This window comes from Phlebotomus papatasi, chromosome 2 (assembly GCF_024763615.1).
Source record: "Phlebotomus papatasi isolate M1 chromosome 2, Ppap_2.1, whole genome shotgun sequence".
Taxonomy (NCBI): Eukaryota; Metazoa; Arthropoda; class Insecta; order Diptera; family Psychodidae; genus Phlebotomus; species Phlebotomus papatasi.
The window spans coordinates 32,430,407-32,445,166 of record NC_077223.1 but is presented as its reverse complement, the minus strand read 5'-3'; the positions used below and the strand labels follow the sequence as shown (position 1 = coordinate 32,445,166).

General features: G+C 33.4%; 1 protein-coding gene and 1 non-coding gene across 2 annotated transcripts; both read left to right on the top strand.

Moving 5' to 3' along the window:
• Window positions 1-4,490: 4,490 nt before the first annotated feature.
• Window positions 4,491-4,562, top strand: Trnad-guc (transfer RNA aspartic acid (anticodon GUC)). The gene has a single exon. It is a non-coding gene; the product is annotated as a tRNA-Asp (tRNA).
• Window positions 4,563-4,739: 177 nt separating this feature from the next.
• LOC129803523 (uncharacterized) lies at window positions 4,740-11,290 on the top strand. Its single transcript, XM_055850147.1, has 2 exons — window positions 4,740-5,264; window positions 10,562-11,290. Exons 1-2 carry the CDS (start codon window positions 4,778-4,780, stop codon window positions 11,260-11,262), a joined length of 1,188 nt encoding a protein of 395 aa, XP_055706122.1. The 5' UTR covers window positions 4,740-4,777; the 3' UTR covers window positions 11,263-11,290.
• The last annotated feature ends 3,470 nt before the right edge of the window (window positions 11,291-14,760 follow it).

Genomic DNA, 14,760 nt, shown 5'->3' with positions numbered 1-14,760 from the left:
GTGAGATTCTTAATATGAGCTAACTCGGAATGCATGCAAATTCGATTAAGAGCAAAAATTGGGGGACACCATTCAGTTATCTTGAAGCAAATTCGTGAAATTATACAAATTTTGTATTTAAACCAAAATATCAAGGATTTGGATGAACTGGCACAAAAGTGATATATGGGTGAAATGTAGACCAGAATGTTCTCTATAATTTTACTATAGAACTTGATCTCATCGATTACTCAGAAGCCAAGATAAGCGTGGTTGTTTGTTTGTGAACTCGTTTTTTCGCCCAGAGCGCCCCAAGTGTTTATTTGATGAACTTCAACTATATCAAAGAATTGTTGTATTTTGAGAGACTTTCCATTTAAAACCCTATTTTAAGTGTCTTGGTCGAGTAGAAGCAGTCAAATTGGCATCTGAGTGATTTCAAAGCGTTATTATTGGAAAAATCAATTTTTTCACACTTAAACGACAAAATCGGACAGATCTCATTATCTGATCGAAAAATGATGTATGGACGAAATATAGACATAAATGTCCTCTACAATTATGACGAAGTAATCACCAAGTTCGGTTAAGCACATGTCGAGATAATTGAGGTTATGTGAATTTGAATTTGGTTTTTCGACTGTGGCGCCCCTGGTGTTGGTTCAACGAAGTTCAAATGTTCTAGAAAGTTGTAACATTTTATGAAATCTTTCATTTGAGCCCTCAATCATCAAAATCGGTCAAATAGAATCGGAGATATGATTTTTTGAATTTCGTGAACTTTGACCCCTCATATATCCGGTTCTATTGAAACCACAGTGAACCCACGCCACTTTTTGGAAACCTCATAGTCTAGTCTACAACACTCTAAAATTTGATTAATTTGCACAATGCCGTATTTGAGAAAAATTAGTTTGAATTTTGACGCTATATCAGCGCTATCTGTGGTGATTTTTTGAACTTCCATCTGAAAGTGCTCATCGAGACGAAACCAAAAACCCAAAATTTAGCTCAAAATGTAAATTAGAACCGGAGATAGAGGCCGGTCAATTTTCGAACTTTGACCCCTTATAGCTCGGGTCAGGGGTTATGGATCGACTTAAGTATTTTTTGTTTGATAGGTATAATCAGCAGCTACAACATACTAAAATTTCAGCTCGATGCACAAAGGAATTTTTGAGTTATTTAACTTAGAAAATTGAAAAATCTTCTTTTTAATAAGGGGAAATGGCATTTCACGAGAGCTTTCCAAAACGCCCTCACTTTTTAAAATCTGATAATTAGAATCGAAGTTGTGGCCATTTTAAGAATTGTTTTTGGACCCTTATTGCTCGGGTCAGGGGGGTCGGGGGACCTTAAGTTTGGTATTGATGGAAAGCCCTAAGGCCCAGCTATAACATACTAAAATTTTAGCTCGATCGATGCCATAGGGGCTGAGCTATTGAGAAAACAAAAAAGGGGGGTATTCAAAATGGCGGAAGGAGGGGTGGGGGGTCAATTCATCAAGTTGCAATTTTCACCCGATAGGGTGGAATAACCGGCTATCGCCATGTTTAGGAAAAAATTAAATTCATTTAATCATAACTTTTGAATCCTTGTTACAAGATAAGTCAAATTTGACACAAAGTTACTTAGATGTATTGGCTCTAGATACGTGAAAACAATAATCCTAGAACATAACGCTGGACTACTTAAAAAACTGATTTTTATTAATAATGCAAAAATAACCATTTCGTCGCCACTTTTTATCACTTTTCGCCAGTTTTGTAAAATTTGTAACCACTTCTCGCCACCCACTTGAAAAGAACCACACTCGGTTATTTTAGGCAATGCTATGAAAAGAATGCATTCACCATTTTTCTTTCCTTGTGATCACTTTATTATTACTCTCTTTAAATAATTTTTCTTCACTTTTATTTGAGAAATCAAATTATGGGGCTTTTGCAGAAAGTAAACAATGCAGATTTGACAACTGAGAATGTACGAAGTGAAGTTAGCGTCGCCTATTGAAAAGATATGGCGACAGGTGGTAAAATCAATTCCAGAATATTACCACTTCTCGCCATGCCTCATTTTTATACAAAAATAATATAAAATGAAATATTACTTGACTAAATACAAATTTTATGTATTCCACAAGTGCAATTAAATATTCAATAGACAAATTATTTACCCAAATAGGTATTTTTGGCCTGATGAAAATTTGACGACACTTAGTACATTTGGTAAGAGATGTTGGATTCGATGCACTTGCTTAAAATATTGCTCTAAAAAGTGATCAAAATCGTGAATCCAAAACGAATAATTATTATTTTTCGATTCTATGCGTAGAAGCAGAAACAATACAAAAAAATTGCGACTCATTTATTTCATAAATTGCGAAAAATAGAGATTTCAATGTAAGTGGCGAGAAGTGGGGCACTGGCGAGAACTGGTGATTCCACCCTATATAACCTTTGCCGAAAACCGCAAGTCGATATCTCTTTTAGTTTAGGAGCTATTAAGCTCCAAAGAGCGGCCGGCCGGCCGGGAACGTAACTTAGCCACATATATATTCGTGATCAGGAAGTGGCGAAACACATTTTGGCAAAGTTTGGGGTCGATCGGAGGACATGAGATTTTGTTAGGATTATAGTAGGTGAGATTGTTAAAAATCTCACCTAATATTGACAAAATTGTACCAATGCATCATTTTTTTAAAAGGCTCTACAAAAATATTAGTCCTTCTTCTAAAAAATCCTAATAAGATACAATTTGTAGCTTTATAATAGAGCTCTCTAAGAAAAAAAGTTAGAGTCAAAAATGTAAATTAGATTTCGAGATATTAAGTGCTTTATAGAAATTATGAAACATTGAATTATGATTTCCGAGCGGGGAAATCATAATGTTGAAAATAAAGAAGACTTCTTGCTTCTCTCGATGTCCACTTTATTCTATCCAAAATTGTGTTTTTACATCTTATATAACTTTTGAGCCACTGCTCAAGATCTTTGTGATTCAATAGTAAAAATAATGAGATCACCATTTCCTTGTGATTCATTAATGGGTTCTCTGAATTTCTCCCTTTTAACTTGTCCAAGTGCAGAAGGCAATAAAAGTGTCAACTTCTTTTAATTTATTCTCAACTCTAATGAGTCTTCAAGATTTTAAATACAAAATGGAATTATTAGGGAGTACAAAAAATAAGAATTCAGTGGTGATCATACAAACATGATTGAACATGATATGACTTGACTTAACTATTGGTACAATTTTGTCCTGCACTGTATATGCAATATTTGGAGAAAGATAGAGATGTGAATTTAGATTTCATGAAATTTAATGCAACTCTCCACTGGCTGAAAAAAGGAAATAATGAAATCATGTTGCGAAATTCGATGGACTTTAGCGATGTGGTGGCCTTGATAATAATCAAATTAACTTGAATATTTGAAATAAGTAGAGATTTTGCGATCACTTAATTATGATTTCCGAGCGGGGAAATCAGAATTTGCAAAATAAAGAAGACTTGTTGCTTCTTTCGATGTCCACTGTATTCTGTCCAAAAAAATTGCTTATTTAAGATCTCTGTGATCTAATAGTAAAAATAATGAGATCATCATCTCTTAACGGTACATTTATGAGTTCGCTGAATTTTCTCCCTTTTAACTCATTCTATGATCTTAAGCGCGGAGGGCGATAAAAGTGTCAACTTCTTCTAATTTATTCTCAATTCTAATGAATTTTCAAGGACAAAAGTGAAATTACTAGTGTACCAAAAATCATAATTTCGTGTTGATCTTGGACATGATTTGACTTGACTACTTTTTTAAAATTTGGGCTCTGGGAATGAGTGGAAATACACATTTTGTAGCTCTCCAGCGCTTCTTTAGAATACTTGTGTAAACAAACGAAAAGAGGGAAAATTTGTATGTTTCAAATGAGATCATTTTATGAGTTTCAAGATAATGACGAAGATCATTTACTCCGCTTACTCATAATTATATATAATGTTACTTTTAAATTTAATAATTTTAATTATTAAATTACTGAATTAATTTGAATTAATTACAAATCATGAAAACAGACTAAAGTCCTGAGACAGTTCACATCTTCATGGTTCTTTGTTGAGAGAAAGATTGTGGCGCATGTTTACAGAAAGGTACATTTTTTACAATCGATATTATGTACCCTCCTTATCTATATTAAAAATCTATCTTGGTGGCCTATATATTGAAAAGGAAGGTTGTTTGCTTCTCGGAGTGCCCATAAAATTAGAACTCGCATTTAAGGAAAACCTTAACTAATAGACGTAGATTATCCAACTTCAAAAATAGTATACGATCTTTGGTCTAAATTATACATCTCTTTTTAGGCATTTTTTTAATTCTAATAAACAGATATTATGACTGTGTTCTATAATATTTACCAGCGATCTCCTATACACAACATTACTTGTATTAATAGACATAGCGGTAGAGAATATAGATGCTGAGTCGGCGAGCTCAAATTCTGATCACAGAGATCACAAGTCCTCGGTAGTATAGTGGTCAGTATCCCCGCCTGTCACGCGGGAGACCGGGGTTCGATTCCCCGCCGGGGAGGATCTTTTTCCTCCATTTTTTCACTAAATTTGAATACTTTTGCAAGAGAAGCATCCTTCCAGAAGCAAATTAATGTCGCAATCAACACAATTAAATGCAAATATTGCAACAGGTGAGAATATAATTACTGAAAAATCTCTAAAGCACACACTGCAGCATTATATAAAGAGTTCTGCTTGTTGGAAAACTCAATCATTCAGTCAATTCTACGTACAATGAGTAACAACCTAATACTTCATACTTCAATTTCACTTTTAGTGGTAATTGTGATTTCAAAAGGTGCTCAAAGTGCCCCAAAATCATGTTCAATCAATTTCCCAAACAGTGTACCCAAAACCGGTGAACCAATTTATCTAACACAATTTAAGAATGGATCATTCAGTGCTATTACACCCGATGCGTCATCAATTAATTTTAATATTGGTGACACTCTCACATTGTACTGTCCAAATACAAAGGAATCTAATAAAATCACCTGCAGTTCTCCTCGTATTCTTCCCTTCGAAAACTACTTCTGCAGTGAGAGTGCTAAAAGTGAAATAGTGCAGACAGAGGAGGAATGTGGAAAAGATGGAAAATGGTACAATGTTGGATTTCCACTTCCCTCAAAAGATTTCCACATTATCTACCGAACGTGCTTTGACAAAGAAAAATTGTCACCAATCTACTCTTACCATGTCATAAATGGAAAAGCTGTTGGATGTAAGAAAAACGCAATAAATTACGCTTCACAATCAATTAAATCTCATGGAAAATATCATGAAACTAATAAGATCTTTTCAGCTTTAACAGCTCTGTGTGACTCTCTTGTAGAAAATGTAAATAATTTGTGAGCCCCACTCGGAAAGAATATAAATTGTTTTGAAATCTACTTTGCTAAATTTTAAATAAAGTTCAGTCAATATAGATCTTATGAGAGAAATACACTGGTTTTTGACTTTAAAACAACAGTCAAAACCATTTTATAAAATTGAAATCAAGATTAAAAATGATGTCATATCTTATTTTGATTAAAATTTTGAAGAGTTCCCTGAAATTCAGAAATAATCTTCAAGCTTTACGGTGCTATCAGACTAGGATATTTTCAATTTATAAATTCAAATTAATTTTCAAATGAATTAGTTCCTATGCGTTATTTTTTATTTTGCATTCATAATCAATTAAATTTATTGTTTGTTCACTTATTTATAGATATAAACTAATACTTGGTCCACTAAAACACGTTTAAATATGTTAAAATAGCATAAATGTGCTTGCTCAAATCAATGTGAATTCGAAATTATAATGCTAAAATTGCTCATTCTTTTCAATTATATTGCAGTTGAACAAGTAATCTTTTGAACCAAATTGTTCTTAATAAATTATTTCACTCTAATATTTTTTGGGGGCAAAAAATGATATAAATACAGTGCTTTAATGATAAACTTGTATTAAGTGAGGCTTGAGTATCGAGAGTAATGCATTAAGTTCCTCCAAAGCTATTCGAAGTAAATTGTTGTGCCTAGAAATATCCAATTTGGTGGACTTCATACAAATCTTCATCAATAGGACTGTATGAGAGTCACTTCATGAGACCTTTCCCTACAAATCTATCTTCTGGCTTTAGGGATCCTTCTGCATAACAGATATGTGACTTATAAGACATACTATTATAGACCTATAAGACACACATTTTCCGGAGTCATTCACAATTAAATATCTCGCGGTACTATTTATTGCATGATTGCATAAGCTCGTGGGATTTTTTCACGCAGGTCGTTAAAGGGTATGCCGTAGCTTACCTCCACAATTCATGTTTACTTTTTTGCTTATACTGGAAAGATTATAGTGTCCATAGTGTCTTATATCCCTCTAATGCCAAGTATCCTTCAAATAAGTCGATATGTCCTTTGGAGAACATTTCCAAAATGTGGAACAAAAAGTTTCATTTGCAACATTTAATGTTAGGTAAATTTTGGAAAGGTTTAAGTGATAAATTTCCACGGAAAAGCATTTTGGGCGTTTATTTACATCAAGTTCTTTCTTTTAGAACGATTAAAATGTGTCTTCGAAAATTCTGAAATTAGGATTTATCCTTTGAAACATCAACTCCATTTTAAACGGCCTCTAGCATTAATGGCAATATGGTGAGTATCCTAGCGGATGAAAATTTGAGGATAACAATTGAACAGATTGTGAAGATGTTGGACAATAATAATCGGATCGTATTTCGCTATTTAGAAAAGCTTTGATACGTTTTTAAAATAACAATAAATTAGTGTCACAATTTTTGACTGAAAGGACTAAGGGGAACCGTATGATTGTAGGGAATGTAGCTATTTCTCTCCTGATATATTGGGATGAAGAAACTTTTCTGGATCGATTGGTGATAAGTGATGAGAAATGGATCTAATACAACAACATACAACAGTGGAAAAGGTCCACGAAAAAACAGCTAAGCTTTGTAAAAGCAGATTTGTAAGTGTTGAAAGAGTTGCTGTAAATTTGATAGGATTTCAGGGAAATTTCACTTTGAGCTACAGTGCTGTCTCGCTATATGCACAGTTTGGGTACTTTTTTTGACAGTTCTCTCTCTGAATATGCACAACTTTTTTTGAAATTCCCAACGGTTTTTTTCTTTCTTTTAAAACATTATTATTTTTTTATTGTTCTAGAATTCCCCGTGTTATTTTAACTATAATATGAGACAGAAAAAATAAAATTAAGATAATTAAAAACGAGAAAAATTAGTTACCAAGAAAATAATTTTCTTTATTACTGTGTCAAAATGTAAACAAATTGATTTTGAATGCAACCGACATAAAAGCTGTGCATATAGAGAGTGTGCATATAAAGAGACAGAACTGTACTCCAACGCAATGAAATAAACATGAAACATAAGCACCGTAACTATTTCCTTACGGCGTTATCACACTTGCACATTAAAATTTTAATGTGATTCACATTAATTGTCGCTTGTGAGCGTCCAAATATGTTATTTGTGTCTTTGAGTCACTTAATATTTGGGGTTTTTCTATTTATTGATAAAGAAGTGGACTTGGCCTGCAAAAATAAGTTTAAATTTACCTAAAGCAAAAATATTTTGCACATTAAAAAAATTAAAGAGAAAATCGCATTAATTTTTCGCATTAATGCTATAAATCAAGTTATATCAAATTTTGCGGACCAAGTCTACCTCTTTATCAACAAATAGATCAAATTTTGAATATAAAATGATTCAAACACACACGTTACACATTTGGACTCTCACCAGCGACAATTAATGTGAATCATATTAAAATTTTAATGTGCAAGTGTGATAACACAGTTAGATTCAATGCGTCTATTTAATAGAAATTTCCGATATCGGCCAAAAGAAAGGGCATAATTGTCCAAAATGACAACAATAAATCATGCATGGAATACCAGACGCTGTCAGAATTACAGGAATTACAATAGGAAATTATCCGGAACCAAGAATATTTTTCAGATATTGACCCTTCAGATTATCATATGTTTCAATCTCTACAGAATAGTTTGATGCCCAAAAATATGGACTCCTTGGAAGCTGTCTAAAACGACCTTGCGAACTTTCAAGAAAAAAACAGGTTCTTTCTTAAAAAATGGGATTGATAAGGTTATATATCTTTTGAGGACAGGTGTTAAGATTAAAGGAGACTATATCCTTGATTATACAAATTATATTTCTAAAAGAAAATATCAGTTGAAATTTATCTAAAGCAGTCCTACGAACTTATGCAATCATCCAATAAAATTGAGCAAATTTCTTGCAAAATGTGTCCTGGCCGTGAGAATTTTCAAGTAAAATCTAGATATCTTAATGCTCAATTGAATTCAAAATTAAATTGTGAAAATCCTAGTGATAGCACAGTTAAATCTTAAATTAAAGTTTTGTTAAAATCCAATTCGTATTCTCTAATAAAATGTCAAAATCATATAAAGGCTTTAAGCAAGTACAGTAGACTCTCGGTAATTCGGCTCTTTTAAGATCGGGCTACAGTAGAGTCTCGCTATAGTCCATATTTGGTTTCAAATTTGACACTTGGGTCGCACTAGTCCATGTAATTTTTTAAAATTATCAACGATTTTTAGTATTGAAATTGCTCGACGGCTTCCACTTTCTTTGCGATTGTGGTACTTGTCCTCGCTCTCTTCATTGTGGATCACAATTATCACAACTACTCAATAAAGTTTGCCAAAAATATTAAAATAATTATGCATGTCGCATACTAAAAAACATAACCTAACTTAAAATCAATGTTTTGAAATCAACGGTCGATAAATTGTGGACTATAGAGCGATGGCCTATAGCGAGACTCTACTGTACTTTTTAATTCTGGCAGCGGTTACATTTGAAAAAAGTTTGTTGTCATTTTTCAAGTTTGATTATGATTATCAAATGAATCAAATATGCTAAAATTTGGCATGTTTTGTCTTAGTTTTGATGTGATTTTGCATTATTGAGGGATTTTCATGCAATTTACGATATATATGAGTGTGTAAACTCAATATCTGTATGCACATGAATAAAAAATCGTTGCATTTCAAAAAGTTTGTCGCCCGAATTTCTGTCTAATTCGGCTGACATTTCGGTCCCATATGCCTGAATTTGAGAGAGTCTACTGTAGTAAACCTTAAAATTACTAAAGCTAGAAAGAAAACATTAAATTTATTTGTGTCTTCCCTATTTTAAATAATTCGAATAGAACTTCACATTTACTGTGCCTAGAAATCAGACCATCAATCAACAATTATGGTAACTTACTCGGCACATTAATCAGTAAATAGGGGGAAGTGGGGCGTCTTTGAATTGGGACCTTTGAAAATGGACTTTTCTACTATTTTTAAATGAAATTAAGGCTTATCAAAATGTAATTTACGTAATTTACCTTCACGGTGGGTTTGGAAAGCCAAACAATATCACGGTAAGGTTCAATTCCATTTAAAGATAGGAAAAAATGCGCACTTTAGAAGCTGTTGATTCAGGTAGCGAGAAAGTTACGACAGTTCCTGATTCAAGCGACATTATGATCTTTTATCAAAAAAAAATACCTGGGACCCCTGGGACATATATTAAGTTGTTAACATAATGACAGCCGTTTTAGCACTATTATCTGCAGCAGAGTATTACTTGATGATCATAGCAGTACATTTATGGACGGTCTGACCCTGACCCTCTAGTGAGGGATTTGAAGTTTATTGCTATGCGTTCGACCTGAAACTTGGCGCCAATAAACTCCTTGCGAAGCCAAAGAGAAAGTCCAAAACATAGGGCTGTTCTTTTAAAAATGTTTCATAAAAAAAGTATCCGTACACATTTTATTACATATGGACGTCTACCCAATTTACTTAGGGAAAGTCTTTCAGTCTTCAAACTATTCTGGCTTCAAATACTTCATATTTTTCCTTTAATCAATCTAAGGTTTTTTTTCAGGAAATGTGTGACTTAAGCTCTTAAAATATATGGCCACAAATAGATCAGATTCATTAAAAGAACATGGGAAAAATATGAAGTGTTTGAAGCAAGAGTGTGTGCGGAACCCGAAAGCCTTCCCCTCAAACAATATTAAGAGGGAATTTAATTATTCGCCTTCTCTTTTTTTTTTAACTTTTTCAATGGAATATTGCCACTACAGCCGGGCACAATAGGGAAACTGTGCCTAATGTCGGACATCTGGCACTATCGAACACTTCTTTTGTTTCCCAAATTTCATGTTTTTTTTTTAGTTTTCCTATATTTTCCAAAGGTTGTACAATTCTAAATAAAGAAAAAAAGCGTCGCCTCTACAAAAGAAATACTGCAAAAAATGTCATTGGAGAGTTGCAAGAGGCAAAAATCTGTGTCCGATATTACACACAGTCTATATTTTTATTGATTTTTTACATATATTGTGAATTATTTGAGAAAACAAATTTCAGTGATTCATTAATTTTTAATATTTTCCAGTATAACCGATATACTATGGAAGATCACAATTTTCTTTAAAATTAAATTTCAGATCATGTAAAGCAAGAACGAGGAAATTTTCGGTCAACGAAAGGCATTTATGGACGCGTGAAAATCAATCAACTCTACATAACCCACATTTCACGGTTTAAGAGAATTTTCGGTCAATCGCAGAAATTCTTTCGAAAACCTCTGCACTACTTGGCACGTGGTCACCTCAGTCCTGAGGTGGATTTTGTTTTCGGTACTGAACAACATGCCACAGAATTGTACATCAATACAGCTCCACAATTTCAATCAATCAACCAAGGGAATTGGCTCAGAGTGGAGAGACATGTGAGGAATCTGGCTAAAGCACTACAAGACAATTTGTCTGTTGTCACAGGAATTTTGGGCATTCTCAGATTGTCCAACAAAAAAGCCACCCAGGACATCTACTTGAGCGACGATAATGTGATTCCTGTTCCAAATATCTTCTGGAAAGCTGTTTTCTACCCAAAAACCAATTCTTCAATAGTTTTCGTTGGATCCAACAATCCCCATAGCGACAAATTTGAGCCTATGTGTAAGGATATTTGTGATAAAGCTGGATTTGGAGATAAACAACATAAAAACCAGAACTTCTCCGATTATACTGTTGGCAATGTGATCTGTTGTCAACTTTCCGAATTTGTAAAAAAGTCCAAAGTTATTTTACCCAAGGATTTAAAATATGAAAATTACAAAAAAATGTTACAATTACCTACCGCTTAAATAAGTTTCAATAAAATAATTTATAAAATGTTGATAATTTTAAGGAAAGTAGGACAGGCTGTTCCAGGTAAGTATTCGTGGAATCCTCCTCTACAAATCATCTTTTGACAACTACCTATGTTGTACCGTTGAGATAAAACAAGTTTCATCAAATATTTCTACAAATTGCTTGAAAATCTTTATCTTAAGATATCTCAGAAACTTAACGTGGTGGACCTTAAGTTTCTTCTTGAGAAATGGTCAGCAGGTTAGAAAAAATGCGAGGGAGATGTCTTTTTCTGAAGATGTTTCTAGTGGAATTCAAACAGCTCTGGAGGAACATATCCTCTGATTTTCTCTTGAAATTTCCATGAACTATCCCAATTCAAAAACATTTTAGGTGAAATTCTTAACAATCGCACCGACTATAATCCTACCAAAATTTCATATCGTCCGATCAGGCTCAAACTTATCACGAATATATGGGTGGCTAAGTTACGTTAAGTTAGTTAAGCTCTCCAAAAATTCTGCAAGGTAGCTCTAACATACGCAAAGTGATCATGGGTATTCCCTTTTATATACTGGTTACCAAAGGTTGGTAAAAATTCCATCATTATCTGTGCTATATATTCATTTTTCCAAATCTGCAGAAAAGTGTTGTCTGGAACACACATTTCAAAACGTTTCTAATTTATTTCGTGTATCTTGTTGCATTCCTTCACTATTGAGGATAAAATAGCTAAATCGGCGATTTCATAGGTTGTTCCCTCTTCTTGTAGTGACATGTTAATCTAAAAATAGGAAAAACGCAGTACAACTTTGTGCAACTAGTTTTCTCGATAATTTGACCCCTATATAATCGATAACGTTTAAATTTCAGTGTTTAGTAATATCTGGGACTCAGATCTTCCAAGCAAGAAAAATTTGGCCCCCTCCAACTCCCCTGACCAGTAATATTGGTCACAAAACAATAAATTTTGCGACTTCTTATAATCGTTTAACCCTTTAAGGACGATTGGGTCACCCGTGACCCATAGAGAAAATAATTTTTCCTGACTACCTGAAGTTATTTCTTTCTAATGTTTGTACATAATCACGAAGTAGAAAGATGTAGGATATTTTTTGCAAATCTCCAACTATTTGCTATATAAAAAATGAGCTCAAAAATAACGAATTTTCACGTTGGTGCTTGAATTTTAATATTTTTAATATTTCTAATTTTTTTTAAGCAAAAACTTCTTGGGACTAGAAACTATAATAACTTTACATAATATTTCTCAACAAAGTAAAAATTATAGTTTATTGGTATTTTCAAGAAGGCTTCATAATTTTCATGGGTCATATATGACCCAATCGTCCATAAAGGTAAAAAACACCGAATTTGTCTCTAGTGGATTTTCGAAGATTTAAGGTTAGACTGTTTCATGTTTTTGTTTATGTGTGCGCAAAATAGTTAATTATTCGTGTAATATTGAGTGATATAACAATTAGCTGAGATTTCCCAGTGCAATACTGACTGAAGAAGGTAATATTTTGATAATTTCGACGGCTCCATTCCACATTATGCTAAGTCGACTTAGCTTTATATTACTCCGAGAGATATGTTGTTCTTGAGACCGAGATCTTCAACTGGTGAAAATTTGGTGGTCATCCGATGATCGGATAACGAGATATTTGAGACTTTCGAAAAAAAAAATTCACGGGCAGCATAGGAAATAACCAACTTCAAATGGCTCTCCTGAAAAGTTGTCATTCTGAGATAGCATAGTATGGAATGGAACCGTCGATTTATAAGATACTTCTGCGTATATGTTGTAAATTCATAACTTTTTACTCTTGTACATGACTTCAAAAATGGAAAAAAAAATTCATGATCACTGAACCTGAAATCATCCACATATTATGCCCGGAAGATAGCGATAATGCCGACAATCTTGTCCTGAACGAAAGTGACATAATATATTTGGAACAAGACGTGGATGAAGTGGACTTTGAAGTCTTCATCGAAAACGTATCAACTCTGGAAGAACTCCCGGATCCACAGCAATATGCAACTGTACGTCTTAAATTCCCAGAGACAAACAACATTGCACCTACCCATTACCATCAAACATGTTTTGAAAAAAACTAAGGTGCACATGGTGCTATCAGAAAAGAGGATTTTGCCCAACGCACAATAACTTTTGTTTGTAAGCATGTTTTCAAAATTTTCTATCAGAGAGAGCGAGATGACTAGATCTAGATTTCATTCACTCTCACTGAAATGTCAAAAACATGTTTACAAAACAAAAGTGATTGTGCGTTGGGCATTATGCCCAACGCACAATGACTTGTTTAGTAAACATGTTTTTGACATTTCAATGAGAGAGAGTGAGATCTAGATCTAGTCATCTCGCTCATTCTCATCTGAAATTTTGAAAACAAGTTGATAAACAAAACTTATTGTGCGCTGAGCATTATAATGCCTAACGCACAATAACTTTTGTTTTGTAAACATGTTTACAAACAAAAGTTATTGTGCGTTTGGCATAAGACCAATTGTATTTGTGAGGCATGCGACATTTATCTCTGTGTTACCAGTACTCGCAATTGTTTCGATGAATATTATAAAAATTAAAAATGAAGTAAATAATACATTTTTTTTATAAAAAATTATTGTTTTTGTGTACAAGTCTTCAAGAGTCTTTGAGACCAAAAATTGAATTAGATTTTTTAAAATTAATTTTTGATCGTTTTAATTTTTACTCGTAAGTACTCTAAACTTTTTTTTTATTACAAATATATTCAAGTTATTTTATCTTTCAAAAAACAGAGTAAACGAGTAAACTAGTCGTCTGGAAAATTTTGTGCTTTTTACCTTTAAGGACGATTGGGTCATATATGACCCATAGTTTTCCAGGACTCCTAAGGATGGGAAAATTTCTTTTTAACCGTAAATCTTGTACGGAGGACCGTTGAAAATTAAATACTTTCAAAATATTAATGTCCACCATGCCCACATTTGTTGCTATCTTCGCGCCTTTTATTTTGGCAACACTAAAAAGTGGGATGACTTTTGGAAGCCGGTTCTGCCAAACTTATTACCGTATACTTCCGTTTTCGGCGCGTGAAAAATTGGTGGTGAAGTTTTGTTAATCTGAATTAAATTATTAAATCATAAATCATTTTCCTTATTACCCTTAAATTTATCTATTAAATCAAGTGAAGTGAAATATTAAATGGTGGTGGTTTAAAAACATTAAATTAACTTAGTGGATTTGGAAGATTGAAAAGGGATTGTGAGTGCGTGTCAATCACATTGTGAGTTATTTGGGGCTCTGCTTTGGGGCTCCTGGTCCTTCCCAAACTTGTGGTGGAGTCAGCAGCTAAAACATTTTTCTGGGTCCTCCTTCGCGGATCCTAGAAGCTCCCAACTAATAGCTTCATTCATTTTTCTAGGTGAGTGCATCTCCCCCACACACAAATCTCTTATTTAGGCTAAAATATCGAGGGAAACTTTATTTCATTGAATTTCGCTCA